This window comes from Eschscholzia californica, unplaced genomic scaffold, assembly GCF_041429995.1.
Source record: "Eschscholzia californica isolate CP2 unplaced genomic scaffold, dmEscCali1.0.p SCAF_2, whole genome shotgun sequence".
Classification (NCBI taxonomy): Eukaryota; Viridiplantae; Streptophyta; class Magnoliopsida; order Ranunculales; family Papaveraceae; genus Eschscholzia; species Eschscholzia californica.
In genome coordinates this window covers 24,234,063-24,251,498 of record NW_028238309.1, presented here as the reverse complement: position 1 = coordinate 24,251,498, position 17,436 = coordinate 24,234,063, and the positions used below count along the sequence as shown (strand labels likewise).

General features: G+C 36.7%; 1 protein-coding gene across 1 annotated transcript; it reads right to left on the bottom strand.

Moving 5' to 3' along the window:
• Positions 1–6,845: 6,845 nt before the first annotated feature.
• On the bottom strand, positions 6,846–9,864 carry LOC147557061 (uncharacterized). Its single transcript, XM_086658742.1, has 3 exons — positions 9,458–9,864; positions 7,766–8,145; positions 6,846–7,237 (listed from the first exon to the last, which is right to left on the bottom strand). Exons 1-3 carry the CDS (start codon positions 9,862–9,864, stop codon positions 6,846–6,848), a joined length of 1,179 nt encoding a protein of 392 aa, XP_086514868.1.
• Positions 9,865–17,436: the final 7,572 nt, after the last annotated feature.

Genomic DNA, 17,436 nt, shown 5'->3' with positions numbered 1-17,436 from the left:
CCCACTCAGTTTTACTTGTCGAGGTTTATTCCAAATTTACCTCATGCCTTAGATTGTGTATGAATCTCATACTATGTCTTAGGTGACAGTTTAGTTTGACTACCGTGGTAGTCGGTTCTAAACTTTGCTTATTATCAATTAATTTGAAGATTGCTATCTTCAACCTTGATAATATCTACTCCCTCCGTCCCAAATTAAGAGTCCCATATTGGGAATCCAACTTATTTTCACATTTTCTCTTCTTCCATGTTTACCCTTATTTATTTGATATTTTTTCTTGAACTAATTCAAAGATTACAATTTTTATTCTAGAAATACATGTAACCATATTAATTTCTCATTTGGTTAATCTAAAAAGAGTGGATTTGTTCATTGGAAAACAAATTTTTGTATTGGAAATAATCAAATGCCTTAATTAGCTTAATTAATGCACCACATATTGGAAACATATAAGAAAGGGTATTTATGGAAAAGTAAGGGATTTTATGTGATAAAAAAGGAATGGGACTCTTAATTTGGGACATCCAAAAAAGGAATAGTGGACTCTTAATTTGGGACAGAGGGAGTAGTAATCTTTACTAGAGTTAAGGCTTTTAATTTCTTATGTAGAATTTGCAACGGTTACGGCTTAAACACTTTTAAGCCTACTTTCCTTCCATGTCTGGAAGTTTGCTACGATGACTATTTTTACTACTTTCATCCTTTAGCCTTCTAGGATGTTTCAGTAGTGTTTCGGGTTTCCAATCCGAATTGGATGTCTAAATGCTAATCACGTTCAACATGACTTGACTTTATGTTTTCAAACATAAACGTCTCTCTCATGCGTGCTTGCTCATCGGTGTCTTTTCAAACTCCGATTTTGCAACGCTCTTTGTCATGAGTTTTAGGTCGAAATTCTTTTAGACTTTTCCTAGTCTTAGATTTTCTGTTTCGGATCTCAAGCATCTCAGCATACTGAGTCTCTCTAATCCTATCATCATTTTAATCTATGCTTATAGATCTTCAGATGCCCAAAATGACATTTCATCCTTGTGTGTGGTCCTTTTATTGAGTCAGTGTGTTCACTGTTACACAACATCTTATGTCTTACTCAATCTTTTGTATGTACTCTGCATACGGACCCGGAAGGTTTGTTTCTCCCCTTATCTTCTTCTTGAAACTCGTGATTCAAGATTTTTCTTCAATCCTCAGGAATCAAACTTCTTTGATTGCCTCTTTGAATCGAAGATTCTAACTCTTGCGTGCCTTTAATTCGTCGATGGATTTCTGAAGCATGCCTATGGACATAACTTGATTTGAAGAATCTTGCTCTTCTTGTCTAGTTTCGGGAAACATGAATGTTTCCATCTTTCTCAGTTTTCTACTATGAAAAACCAATTTAGGTATTCCGTTGACTTAAATTATCAAGCTTCATGTCTTGACGAGATATGAATTCCATGATGATTTCGGCTTCTAGCCAAAATCTAGAGTCAGTTTCTGTTTCTGCGCAGGTCTTTTATCTCTTCAGAAATAACCTTTATTTTCTGAGTTTTTGAGATTTTACTTTTGACCTTTTAGGGCTTTTGAACAACAGTTTGGAATTTTCTCAACTACTTTGAGATATTCCTTTAGAGACACTTTCACTTGCTTTGAGAGTTCTCCTGCGAATGACATTCGCTTTTGTGCGGTGGGTTTATAAGATCATATCTTTAACCTTTCCTTTTCCGAGGAGCCGCAGTTTGTTGCTCTTGGTCGAATTTAATCGTCTTGTACAAGTTTCATGATTGTTCTTCATGAGTCTTCATGATTTTTCTCATGATCGTACTAAATCGGCTTGTACTTTTCTCCCACTTATTCTTGTAATAATTAGTACTTTTCTCCCAGACTACTAGGTGTGCTAATTACTAGAAGAATACTATCATGAGCAACAAACACTTTGTTTTCTTGATTGATTGTGGAAGAAGCCCAAATTTCTTTCAAAAATAAATTGCGTCAGATATTAGCTAGTTTTTTAACGCTTTATACAAGTTTTAACTTTAGGCGGAATTTTGGTAGTTTTGTGGGAAGCAATGTCTAGACTAGTGGATTTTGGAGGATAGAGTTTGATTCGTGTTCTTCATCTTAATCCTTTTGGACACTCCAAATATAGATAGGTTAGAAGTACGTTTGAAGATCAATCTCTGTTTCTGACTCAAGACTTTCTTTCTTGTCAGTTGATTCATGTTTTGGTTATTTGAACCTATCTTATAGGTGTTTAACCAAGTTTAGAATCCTTAGGTATAGATTGTTTAATTTAGCACTTTTAATAACATCTCAATTTAGAAATAAAGTTCTTTATTGATTCTCCATAATACTTAGTACAGAGATGATGTTAAAAACTAGAAAAACGCTTAATCTAGATTAATGTCTAAAGTAGACTTCGATCCCTTTCAGCATCCTTAGCAGTCGAGGCTTCTGTTCCCTCTTGGATCTTGTCTTCCTTAGCCAAATACTCAGTTCCCTGCTGCACCTGTACATTCACAATGATAGGGCAATTTTAGGTATCATATACCAAAGTTTGGGAATTTTACAGTATTTGATAAGTTAACTGTTTATACCTGAATTGGGAGCCACTGTTCCATTATTCTTGTCCTCCAAAAACTTAGGGCAGTTTCTTTGCCAGTGACCCTTGCCATCACAGTAGAAACATTTGGTGTCAGGAGGAGGACCTTTGTCTTTAGGTTTGGCAACCCGTTTGCCTTTTCCTTTTGACGCGGTTTTCTTCTTCTGTTTTCCACCTTTCTTGAACCCTTTGTCCTTTTGTACCATAAGAACGTCCTTCTTAGTCTCCACTATAGCGACGTCCTTTTCGGCTGTTAGAAGCATAGAATGAAGTTCCTCCAACGTTTTATCCCATCCATTCATGTTGTAGTTCATCTTAAAATGATTAAACCCACTATGGAGGGAGTGAAGGATAATGTCGGTAGCCGTCTGTTAACTATAAGGGAAACCTAGTTTAGCCAGCTTGCCCACGAGCCTGATCATTTGACGCACATGAGGCCCAACTGGTTTTCCCTTTTCAAGGCACATGTCCATAATTGCTTTAGAGGTTTCAAACCTTTCCAATCTCGACTGTTTCTGGAACATTTCCCGAAGTTGTCGCATCATGGAGTAAGCATCCATGTCTATGAACTGTTCTTGCAGAGTCGGTTCCATGGTTGCTAGCATTAAGCAAGTTACAGGCTCTGCCTTTTCCGCACACTCCTTTCTTCATCTATCTCTTCTTTAGTCGAAGTATCATCCAATACAAGAATTGGAGTTTCTAGTACATGTTGCTTGCCTTCCATCCTGAGAACCATTCCCAGGTTCCTCTCCCAGTCGAGGAAGTTATGCTCATTCAGCTTCTCCTTGTCGAGAAGTGAGCGGAAGTTGAAAATATCTTTTGTCATCTTTAAATTACATAAAAGAAATGGCAAAGTTTTAAAACTCGTTATCGTTTTGAAAAACTTAGTTTTCCCACATTATTCAATAAAAATCGTCCCCGATTGAACAAGTGATTCCAAGATCCCAGTTCTTCGGAGTAAAGCGGACGAAGGCCCTACCCTTTTGCTCTGTCGTTCCAGGTGAGTGAACTACTTCACTGATCATACCTTATGACTTTTGGTTGATAGATTTCATTGATGAATGACTAATCTATCCTTTTGCCTCGAGTATCCAAGACTCTCTTGCTGATCTCGTTGAGTAGAACCATTTAGACGTGTAGGCCTCTTCTATAGACCTACCCGCATTGTCCCAAGGTAGAGGAGGTACTCTGCGAAGGCCGACCCACCTTCCTCGAACAAGGGCGCAACGAGTGTCTTAATCTGGATACGCGATTACTCAAGATTACGTTTTGGGGACTTTTACGCTAGTCTGGCGTTTGTTATAGTGAACTATTTAGCCTAACTAACATCCACGACATAAAGCGTAAATAAGTAAGTAAATGCGCGCGAGAAAATAAATCAAGCAGACATAGATCCTAGTATGACCCCTAACCTAGAAGATCTTATCTCCTTTGGTTTGCTTCTTGTTTCGCCTTTTGGTTCGTCTAGATCTCCATCTTTGAACCTCCATTGATTTCTCCCACTCGCCTTTGGATTCCTTCCTTGAGTTTCTTCAATGGACTCATAGACCCTAAACTCTAATTACACGACTTTAACGATTCGCAGATCGTATAAACTTAATTAAAATTAATTACAAATATGCACCCATCCGTGCTTAAAACAAGAATATAGAAACAAATCTATGGCCATACTAGTTTCCCGCACTCACATCACATGCATTCATATAATATATTAAGACTAAGAATTATATATGCATGATTATCTTGGGAGACACTTTTGTCGACATCACATGTCACATTACGGACCTTAAGTCCAAATTCGGAGAATTCGACTAATGGTGCGTTCCGGTTTTATCTTTTATGATTTCTAAAATCAACTTCAAGAAAAACTCCGTTTCGGGTTTTGAAAGCCCGGATCAATTTCAGAAAAAATATTGGTTCGATTCTTTATGATTTCATAAATCAATTTAAAGAGAAATCCGTTCTGGCCTTCTGGATGGCCCAGATTAATTTTGGAAATATTTGGTTGGAATCGGAAGAAAATTTGGCAAAAACTCCCACTCGAATGATGGTCCCTTTTCGTGGTTCGAAAAACCTCGAAAAAGCCCAGGACAAGTCCTAGACAAGTCCCGGCCCAAGCCCACAAAAAGGCTCGGACAAGGTCCGGACATAGCACGGCCCATAGGGCTGGCATGTCCTTGCCGAGGCCTATCAAGGCCTGGTCTCGTCCTGGCCGGAGCCAGGACGCTAGTCCATGTACCAGACGCGTGTGGTGCTAGTTGAATAGATTAAAGAAGACCAAAAGCTTCAAACGTAGCTCCTCTACTTGGAACACCGAAAGGTGTATTTAACCTCCCTCCTTGAAAGCTCTCTAGTACTCCAATGGTGGTTTGATAATAAGAAGACCTTCTTCTTGCTTGAATAGAAGATAGATTGGGAATTAGCTCACTTTCTCCTCTCTACTTGATGTGGTAGAGTAAGAAAGCTTAGAGAGAAATTCCACACCTTATTCTCTGCCCTAAGAGTGTTTATATAGAACCCTAATGAGAATACACCTCCTCAAAGGTTTCCTAAAACACCCTTTAGAATAAGATTTAGGGAAATAGTCGAAAATAGCAATTAATGATATTTTCTCAATTCCCTAAGGAGGAGGTGTCCTAGGAGTGTACTCGAGTCGAGCCGAGCCGAGTAGTAAGATGTTCAAGCTCGGTTCGTGTATTTGACTGTCGAGCTCGAGCTCGTTCGAGTAATTGTCCACTTGTTCAAGATCGATTCGTATAAGTTTGAAAGAGCTCGAGCTCGAACTCGAGCTCGCATTCTTTTAAGCTCGTTTATCAAAATACTTCAAATGAAAACTTTCTAAACTATCGAAATACTTCAATGATCATTTGTCACGTACAATAATAGTGATTAATAATTCATATTTCGATAATTTTTTAATGTTTGATATTTCATGTACAAGTTTCAATACTAATACGTAATTATGTACTACTAGTATTATAAGAGTATGTTAAACGAGCTGTTCACGAGTAGCTCGTGATACACTAAAGAATGATCAAGCTCGGCTCGTTTATATAAACGAGCATGATTTTGGGCTCGTGTTAAGCTCGTGCTCGTGTACACCCTTTAGGTGTCCAAACACCACGAAATATTGCTTTCATACTACTGGGTATGTCAGAAACTCACCCTCCAAAATTCAGCCCAATCCGAGTCCCGGAAGTACCCGAACCGGCCTAGGCCCAAAACCTTTATTTCAGGCCTTTTTTCTATCTTTTGCCCAAATTCTATTTAGGCCTGTGAGATATGTTTATGGGACATTCCCAATGTTATATCACACTCCCACTAGTCATATCATCCGATTAAATACCCATTCTTATGTGTAACGGATGTAGGATCCGATCGAAGTTAGCCGCGAATTACTTCGTAATTCGACGATCGTAGTTGGTTTCTAGCTAAACACTACGACACCTAAATCAATCGGACTTGATGATCTTCTTCATCAATTGTCCTACCCAACATATTGCTCGCATTTCCATCTTGGTCGAAGGACATCTCCTTCATTTACCCCCCCCCCCCCCCCCTCAATGATGGGTAATTGAGTTTACCCCCTCAGACTTACTATTATTGACAAAAACAAAAAGGTTGTGTTTGACGTACGTGAAATAATTGCGACTACCAAGAACATATATTCTTCAATATGATTCCTAGTAGAATTTCACATTACTTTATTATTTGATTTGGTCGGGAATATGATTAGTAAAGATTGATTTTGTTTATATATTATTTAATTTATGATTTTATTGTCACATGCCAAACATGTCCTTAGTAGTTTTGACAAAAAAATCTAAATTCAAGGGGGTAAGCTCAATTACCAATTGCTGACTTGAGAGAACTTAACATTATTAGAAGTCAGAAGTTAAGGAGAAGATGATGAGTATAAAAATTATCAACTTAAAATTATAAGAACTCATAACAGAGTTACTTGCAACAACGATGAACATTATATGATTTTTGTATCACTGAGACATATTTGAGGTACATATTCATTGTGAAAAATCTTCCTATAGACATCATCAACCACACTAAATTCTAGCTCGTCTATTCTCACAACGACATTAGCCAAAAGGGATCTACCGCACCCGTAGGGCGCAGTGGACACCTAGTTTGTAAAAAATTTATTACAAAAAAAATTGACAAAAAAAATTATCGATGTGAAGTAAAAAAAATCATAATACTTGTTTAGAAAGAAAACCATAAATTGCTCTTAAGCAAAATATATGTACGTTTAAAACAAATGAAATAAATTAACTTTATGATAAACAACACTTGTTCTAATATTTGGTTCATCTTTATGAAGTAATATACGTAATTTGGTGGTGGAAGTGCATCTTGATAAAGCCACGTATAACTGCCCATGACTGAATACAGGAATATGCAAATCAATATCGACAAATTTAACAGATTGACCCAATGATTTATTTATTGTCATCCCACAAGCAAGTTTAATTCGAAATTGGCGTATGCTGAATTGGACGTCCAGGTTTGCAGAAGTAGGCGTTAGAAAAATTCTCGGAATAAACACCAAGTTACCAACTTTATCGCCATTTAAGATTTTCGCTTCTATTACACGATGTTCACATCTTACAACTATTTTATCTTCGCTTTCCTCCATTTTATCTGCAACAAGATAAGTTACTACTTCTCTTAGAGATATACTCAAAGTTAAGTCGTTGATTACAAATACATTTTCATTGCGTGTAGCAAGAATTGTTCTCTCAGTGAAATATTATGTTGTTACAGTTCCATTAATATGTAACTCATGATAGATAGTTGAAATAAGTTCATGGAGTCTTAGACTTCTATTAATAGATGTTGGTAAATCTAGGATCTCTTGTGGATTTGTCCCAACCTTCAAAAAAGTGAAAAGATACATAACAAGTTCATATATCATCTATTATATAAATTGAAATAAAATTTATAAATAATTTGTATTTAAAGAATGCCATACCAAGAGCAAGAAGTTTGCAGAATTTTCGTGTCCAGGTTCATCAAATCTTAATCTCATGTTCCAAGCAAGGGTTAACACATTAATCACATTCCAAAGAGGTGATCTTCGTAGTAAAGCCCCAACTATCTGCTCTCTTTCACTTTTTGGGATCACAATCAGCATTTAACGAAAATCGCCACCCAACACAATAGTTATACCTCCAAAAGGTCTATTGTCATCAGGAACATCTTGAAGAGTGCAACTACCAGCCTCAACAGAATAACTATGTTGCATTGGTACCTCATCCCATATGATAAGTTTCGTTTCCCCAAATAACTCAACATGTGGTGATTGTTTATCGATGTTACACATTGAATTTTCGTGTACATCTAAAAGAATTCGAAATGTTGAGTGCGCAGTTCTACCTCCAACCAATAATAACGAAGCAATGCTCGAAGATGCAACAGTATTGATTATATCATCACGAAATTGACAACTAGTAGCGAAAGTATTGTACATAAAAGTTTTGTCTTTTCCAGCTCCATCACTTAAGAAAATTAAAAGTCCTTTATTCTTGTTAACATAGTCAATAATATCCCTGTAAGCAACTCTTTGTGAATTATTAAGAAGTTCAACACTTGAAATAACGTTTGACTCGTGAATATATATACGAAGCTGCGTAGCTCCCAAACAACCTATTTTTAGGAATTTCGCTCTATGTTTCATGTGGTTGTGGCATAGTCGGAAAATGTTCGTTGAGATGTTTTCCAGTTTCTAGCCGTAATTCATTTATTAAGTACAATCCATAATCAAGTATTTGATCCTCAGTCGGATTTGCAATTCCTCGTGTTATACAGAGAACATGCGCAAGATCGTCGCATATGTCTTTTGCAAACCTTTCCCACAATAAATGTGGATTTAATGGATGTTACTCCAAAAGAAGCGAAAAAAAAAATCTTCTCAATTGGTGACCACTATTCATCTTCTAAAAGTCCACGTGCAACACATGCCTGTTTGAATGTATCTTAGATTATCCCATCAAAAGTACGTAAACACTCACACGATTGTGACCCTCTTACAACTATTAGTAACGACCTCAAGTAGAATCTCTCACCTGCATTAGGACTAAGAAAATAGATCATTCCTTTTGTAAAATCCTTACGCCTCACTTTCCAAATTTTAAGAGTTTTGTGCCACACAAATTATTGTGGAAATTCTTGATAAGTATAGGCTCGAGCTGCTGGATAAGATTCACAACACGAAAAAAATCCATCAATGTTGATTTTTGTTGTGCAACTCTAGATTGAATAACTTCCGCTCCCTCATTATGATTAAAAAACACATGATGTATCCCTGAGAGATGTAATGCTAACCTTAAAACATACGAATACTCTTCATGTAATAAAAAATAAAAAATGTCGATGCAGCTTCCGGTGGTGCGACGACCTTGAATCAAGATGATGATTGTTATTTTCAGCTAATTCGGATTTGCACTCATAGTTTCAAATATATCAGGATGATGATTGTAACGTGTGATCACCATTAAATCTTGATATATTTCAAACATATGTCGTGCCTCACCAGTAAAAGAAGAAGACAAAATGAATCGTTTACCAATTTGATTGGGATGCAAACCATCATCTACTATATCTGTTATTGTACAGTTCAAATCCCAACATCGTTTGATAACACCGAATATAATTCAATCTGTTCTGCTCAGTCGAGACCCATGCATTTAACAAAAACTCTTGGAATAATTTTTCAGCTCGTAATATTGTTGAGTATTTAGACCTTCGTTGAAAAATTCGATAACTGAAATATTGCATTTGGATCAGTCTATTAGTACTCGGTCGATCACGCTTGATATCCCACTGCTAAAGTAACAGTAAAATAACAACACGTAATGTAACAGTAAATATGTCGGGTGACATTCTGATATACGCATCAACTGTGTGTTCCCCCTCAGATGTAAAATAACTCTCCTAGACTTAGATGTTTCAGTCCCATCTTCAAGCAATGTAACTGCAATCTCATCAAGTGAAGGTAGATTATAACGTCGTCTGTCAGTTGCAGCACGGTAATGAAGGTGAACAAGTATATTTTGCTCGGACGAATTAATTCGTTGGAGACCGAATGAGCCCGACGGTACATTGAAAAAATACTTATTAACCAATAAAGTGTTTTGAATAATTTCAAGCACATTAACATCGAGATCGTCGTTTCTTCCACTTCGAATCCTTAAAGCTTCTGAAGGATCATAAATATATAATTGAGCATATGACCCATTGGTTCCTTCATCTGATTCTAATGATCCCATTTTATGACACAATTCTACATATATCGTGAATGATTTAGGACCCTTATCTGTAAAACTCTCGGTTTTAGTGTGCATCCGAGACTGGTAACTGCATTTGATGCGTTATATCGCCGGATATTATTTCAAAAACCCACTGATGTTTCGTCATCACTCTCATACAATGTTTTCGAAGACTCATGTGTTTCACAGAGAGTCGGTAGACGAATTTTTCCTCGCAAACATGTTTGAAATAAAGGAATTCTAATAGATGAAAGTTAATTTTTCATCAATCTAATGTAAAACTTCACAGTGAGGGCATAATGTTATATTCATGCGACCTAAGGAATGATGGCCAACTGAGCTACTAATAATGTTATTATTTGGCAGCGGAGAACTAAAATGTAATTCATCATCAGTCTGGTCATCTTCATTGATATGCTCTGGAGTTGTTTTACGTGTTCTTCATAACATTCATTAGGGGCACTTCCGTTTGAAGATACCGAAGTACTACTGCTCATATTCTTCTTCCAGGATTAAAATGAAACAAAAATTTGATAAAATTGTTAAAGAGAACATTTAAAATATTTATTTATGAATAAGATAATACTCTCTCAATCCCAAAATGAATGACCTATTTTGAAACCCCAACTTTTTAAGGGAACATCATTATTTAGAATTTGACTTTAAAAAATAACATGGTTTTTCCAATTGTATCCTTATTAACTTTTTTAATTTACAATGAAAAAGTTGAACTTACTTTTAAATAAAGTTGTCATTAAATATATAGTAACGGGTATTATTGGAAAGAGCGAAAAGTTCTTTTCTTTATTTTTAGAAATAGGACACTAAAATGGGGCACCCAAAAATGGAAATTAGGTTATTCAATTTGGGAAGGAGGGAGTATAATCGAAAATGAACCTCATTAGAATGCTCAATGTTGACTTGTGGAGGATTAGAGTTTGTGGGATTTTCATTTCTTTCAACAATTCTCAATGTTGGGACTCGAGTAACACGTATCAGTTCAACTTGGAGGCGCGCACATTCTAGTAATTGCGCCTTTGAATAATTTTTCTACCAAACAGTAATATGTTGAATTAAAAATTAATTTTCACTTAATATCGATATGATATGATTAGTTGGCACAATACTTTTCGTGGCTAACTATTTAAAGTATATAAAACTTATTATCCAAAAGTTAAAAACAAATAAGAAATATCAATATGATATCTCACCCTTTAATAATGAATATCACCATGAAAACACAAAATTTTTGAAAAAAAAAATAAAAGTAGTAATATTTGTGTATAAAATTGAACAACTGGTGCGTATCTCTAGTTGTGCTACCCGTTTCCCTTTCTGTAGACGTGATTGCTCTATTTGAAGACGCTCATGTTCTGATAGTGTATGATTCTATTAATAAGATTAAGATACACAAATCAACATTATTTTTTTTTAATATTTATAACGTGACAAAATATAAGAGAATATGTTACTAGCGCAATTACGTCATTCTTAAAAAAATCATTTTCACTGAGAAGAGATAGTTCAGGGACATTTGACTGATAGCATATGAAGTTCCTTCATCCAAACGGGTCAAATGCTCTCTTAAACGGGGAATGCGTTGTATTATACTTTCATTCCACAAAAGATATAAAAATCATATATTGTTATTTACAATATATGACTCGATAGAGTGTATGATATAAAATCAGTGGCGTAAATAATTACGTTATAAGCCTCATTTTCATTTTCAGAACATACTTCAGGAGCTGCATTAATAGTATTTTTGAACTTCCTTCACCGAAACGGGACAAACACAATCTCGCACGACGATTTCATTGGGCGGTAGTTCAAATCTACAATATTGAAAAATTATATAAAGACTAATACGTTGAGTTTAATTGATATGATAAAGTTTAATAGTTACATTTAGTTGTTCATGTCCGTGCTAAGAGGGGATCTTGTCATAAGGAACATTTGATTGATTACCAATCGAATAACCATCATCTAATTGTGTCAAACGCTCTCTTGCGCGTCTATTGCGTTGTGCAATAGTTCGGTTCTACATCATTACAAAAATTACTTTATAAAAATCAACAATACATTTTGTAATTTACATCATAGGGTTAAAAAGTTACATTGAGTTGTTCAACTACATGCTCATAAGAGATCTCTTCATCAGGAGCATTTGGTTGATTAGCAACCAAATATCTTTCATCTAAACGTGCATAACGCTCTTTTGCTCGACGATTGTGGTGGGTTATAAATCGATTCCATAATATAAAAAAATAGTAAAAAATAATACGTCGTAATAGGCGGGCTAAAGTTTAAATGAAGTAGTTACATTTAGTTGTTCAACTCCGTGCTTCAAGAAGGACCTCGACACCAAGAATATTTGATTCAATAGAAAGTTGTTTCTTTCATCTAGAAACTTGCAGAACACTCTCTTGCATGACGATTGTGTTGGGTTATAGTTCGACTCTGTAATACTGAAAAAAAGTAAAAAATAATACGTAGTGGTAGGCGGGTTAAAGTTTAAATGAAGCAGTTACATTGAGTTGTTCAGCTCCATGCTCAGAAGAATCTCTTGGTCAGGAACATTTGGTTGATTAGCAACCCGAAGTTCTTTCATCTAAACGTGAGAACGCTCTCTTACGCGGCGATTATGTTGGGATATAGTTCAATTTTGTATTATTAAAAATAAAGTTAAGTAAAAAACAATACGTAGTAATAAGCGGGGTAAACTTTAAATAGTTACATTTAATTTCTCAACGCCATGCTCGAGAGGGAACTTAGTGCCAGAAATATTGTATTGGTTAGAAAATAAATTTCTTTCATCCATACGTGTAGAACACTCTCTTGCACAACGATTTCGTTAGGCTATAGTTCGAGTCTTCTGTATCAAAAATTATACATAAATAAGGTTAATTTGATATGTATATATCATGATTTGATATAAAAATGGTAATTGTCATATTCTAAAGCGTCATCTTCATCTGGCGGCCCATGAGTATGTATATCTCGATAAGACGCCATATAAGGAAAAACCTGCATTTGAGTAATTTTAATGAAAATTTCGCACATTTACAATATTAAATTGGAAAGAAGTTAAACATAATGAATCGAGACAACTAATATATATGTAGCAAAAAAATAAATGGAGAGAAATTCTCAATAACAATATAAATGAAAACTCCACTTAATTAGAACATTAATAATGTTAATGAATTTTGTATAAGTTACACTTTATCTAGTTTCTTTCCCAATTTATAAATGACCATTATATGAATTAATTCTTTTATTCTAGAACACGACGAGAACGAAAGTAAGATATGTTATGTTATAAACGAAATAAACATGTCGAACCAAATGATCGAAATATGAACATTTAAATAGTCCTTACCGAAGAACTCTATACTAACCTTGTTTAGTTTTTTGATATTCTAATAGCAACTAAAACATAATTATTTGCAAAAAAAAAACTAAAACATAATTGTATAGTTTGCCTACCAAATAAATAACTACAAAAAAAAACTAAACAGTACTTTCTGGTGATAGTATAAAGATTTGTTCATGATCTGGATGCATTAAATAAAAATAAATCTATGAAATAAGAGAAGAAAAATATTATCTCTAAACAAAAAGAATGAAGAAAGCGAAAAAGAAAGATAAATAATTACACTAAAATTTGTAACTAATAGATATAAAAAAAACTTGTAGTATCAAACTTCTTGCATACAAAAAATATGGAAAACCCTGATGGGATAAAAAAATTACCATAAGTTGAGACTTGATAATTTGAACAAATTATTCACAATAAATCTTATCAACATAGATGACACATAATAGTTTACACACTGTTTAATTTATTTTAATAATCATTTTCAATGCATAGATTCACATGCTTTCTCCCAATGAGCCGGTTAGAATCAAAAGAGAGATTTATACTCGGAAGGACTGATACATAGATTTGCATGTTTTCGCCTAAGTGATTAGGGAGAAAGAAGGAAAGAGAGAATATACCTGGTAGTCCATTGCAATTTTAAATCAATTATGAGAGAATCTTTCTCCTATGCGACCTGTTTAAAACATTATTAATGTAACATCATTAGAATTTCAATAAAAAAGTCAGGAACTGAAACAATTGTAAAACACTTCGAAAACCCATACATAAATATGAAATTTTTTGCCGAATTGATTAGAACTATGTATATCTGTAATTTGATATTCTCTGACTTAAAACAAATTATAGTAAATATGTAATCTATAATCAATGTGTATGTCTTATGTTATCTAGAACAAACAAAGCTGAAAAACTTTAACCTTGATTAAGGGTACAATATCAAGAATTGGTTGATGGTCTAATAAAAATCAGGAAGAATGAAAAAAAACCAGAAAGAATAAAAGTAAAACAACATACAAAAACAATAAAATGAGAAAGAATTTAAAATTAGGAAGATGATTGAGAATAAAATTTGAGTAGTTTTAAGTGAGAGAGAAGGAAAGAGAGATAATACCTCGTAGTTGTAGACGGTAAAATGTCTACGGGTCGAAAAGTCTAACAGTCAACGGGTTGACGGTCAAAAGTCTTGTCGGGTCGAGTCGGATGCTTTGGGGACTGGCTACGTGTCGAAAAGAACCTGCACACAAAAAGAGAAAAGAGATTGTGGAGCCTCTGGGACACCGGGATGGTGCCGACCTAAGGGGGCTCCGACGGTCAAGTCAGATACTTAGTCAAATATAAATAAGAAAGTCAAAATGAGCGAAAGAAGGGTAACCGTCGTCGGAGAACTTAGGTGTCGCGACTCGTAGAGTTGTCGGAACAGATCTCTACGGTAGTGATACACTTACTGTAATGAAAAGGGTGATGGTAATGATGTCGTGATGATAACCTGCTGGTCGTAAGTGGATTTTGCAGTAAGCTGCTGGTCTTCAATGAGTCTTGCAATAAGATTCTGGTCTTAAGTGGATCGAACGGTGAGGATCTGTAGATGGACGATGTTGATACGCCTAGCTTCTTATCGCTAGATGAGTGATGTAGTAACAAGGTGGTCATATAAGGATGGTGTTACGACCAGTTAGTTACGTACTGTTGGATGGGTGTTACGGCCAGCTAGTTACTGCTGGATGGGTGTTAAGGCCAGCTAGTTACTGCTGGACGATGGATCAGGTGTTGAGGATAGGGGATGCAATAAGGAGCTGGTCGTATGTGAGCGGGGTCGATACCTCTAGCTTGCTAGTTTAGGATTTGAGAATGTGAAACTTCTTATCTCCCAACTTCTACGACAACGAGTCTAAGACTTTGGGGTAAGTGGGGAGCTCTCACGAGATTACTACCAGAGAGTAAGTGAATAGAGAGAGAATGGAGTAGAAAGACTGCTATTGCTCAATAATCGATTAGACTACTGGAGTATTGTTGTCGAGTATTGGATGCCTTTTTCTGAGTGTGGCCTTATGTATTTATAGTGGTGGAGAGGGGTTGCCTTGATGACGACCAGCAAATAACTGACGTATTCATTCCAGAACGTTACTCATGGGAAGTATGTTAAGGGATAGAGTATGTGACGTATCGACCGTCAGATGAGTATTTGAATTTCTTGAGGGACGACCAGGATGTTACGCGTGTGCGATAAGCTACTGGCTGGTAACATCCGTCTTTAAGTGGAAGATACGAGATATTCAACACCAACGTGGTTACGGGTTGCGCAATAATCCTCTGACCGTAAGATAGCGTAGCACTGGCAGGTAACTATCGCGTGACATGTGTCAGATACGCTTAGTGTCAAGTGGGTATTGGTTCGCCAGCCAGAGTAGCGACATGGGCCATTATCGGGCCTTGTGATTGGGCCTCAAGGATTTTATCCTTATAAAGCAGTGGTTCCATTATTTTACAGGCACCTTGTCAGGCGAATATTTGCCCATCTAAGTCCATATGTGGAGTTGGAGAGTAGCGAGGTACGACCGTGCCAGCGAACTAGTGCGCGTCTGGATCTAATTTCATTGGTGGGAGTGCCACTTCGCGTATTTGTGACGGCCGTTTTGAGGTGGAGTGTCTCATCAATGTTTTGAGGTGCTAAATCCGAGTTTTCGAGACGCGTTCGGAAGAAGATTTCAGAGACGTACCTTGAAATCAAAAAATACACGAATAGGGTCGCAATAAGGAAAGAGGAATGGGCAGGTGCCCATATCAGGGCGCCGCCAGGCGTAATGAAGAAAGGGAATTGGGCGGGCTCCCATAGCTGGGCTCCACGCGTAAGAACGCGCCACGTGGCGCGAGTTGGTGTAGGTATACGCCCAGCTCTCTCCCGCGTCCTCGGGACGTCCAACCCACTACTGCGTCTTTGGGACGTCCAACTCTCTCTGTGTCTTTGGGGGCGTTTAGCTTCGTTCCGAATATTTATTTCAGATGTACAACCTTCTTTTACGTCGCTGGGACGCCTTGCAATTTTAGTGTTTGTTTGAGGTTTATGAGTGGGACACTCTGCTATGGTGGTTATCTGTAATATGTTGATTATGTGCATCTGTTAAGGGCTCCTTGGCGGGAAGGAGGTAGGCGACGCTCCTCGATTCGGGCCCTATAAAAGGGGTGAAGGGTCATTATTTTACTTACCATTTGAAGCTTGAAGAGAGAGATTTTAGGGATTCTTCACTTGTAATCAGGTATTTATCTTTCTCCTACTTGGTTTTGTTGAGTTCTCTGTTCATGATTTTAGTCGTTCTTGAATTGTTAATCAATTGATATTGAATATCCATGATATTTCAATCTTTAAAGTTAGTTTCTTTATTTGTTATAATGTGTTTTTGAGATTGCATACCTCGAGTTAGTTACTGCTAGGATTGATACCTTGAGTGAACTACTGCTAGGATCGATACCTTGAGTGAACTATTGTTAGGGTCGATATCCCGAGTGAATTACTGCTAGGATCGATACCCCGAGTGAACTGCTGCTAGGATCGATACCTTGAGTGAACTACTGCCAGGATCGATACCTTGAGTGAATTACTGCTAGGATCGATACCTTGAGTGAATTGCTGCTAGGATTGATACATTGAGTGAATTACTAAGCTTGTAAGTTTATGTTTAAATGCACCCTTCAAGCTAGTTGTTGGGTTTGAAACCTTGTCACTTTGTCCTACAGACTTTGCCAACCGAGATGAGTCATCATGGACACGGTAGTTCCTCTAGACCGCTTCGTGCGCCAGAACCTTCTGAATTCCGCCGACAGAAGGTGCTCGAACGAGTGTCTTTGAAGCGCCTATCTCTAAATCCGGCTTCAACCATCACGGTGGGCGGACTACAGGATATACGATTTATGTTCAATATCCCCGACTCTATAGAGCTTAGACTTCCGCAGCCTGACGAACTAGTTGACGAGGACCATGGCGGTTGGACCGCGTTCTACATGATTTCCTTCTTGATGGGACTTAGGTTTCCCATCCCTCGCTTGGTGCATGGGATTTTAAGTTACTACGAGATAGCTCCTTCACAACTCATGCCTAGCGCGTGAAGACTTCTCTTGTGCTTGGAAGTGTTGGCCTACCTGCAGCAGGTAGAGCTTTCAGCTAGCGATGTAATTCGCTTCTATCACTTGAC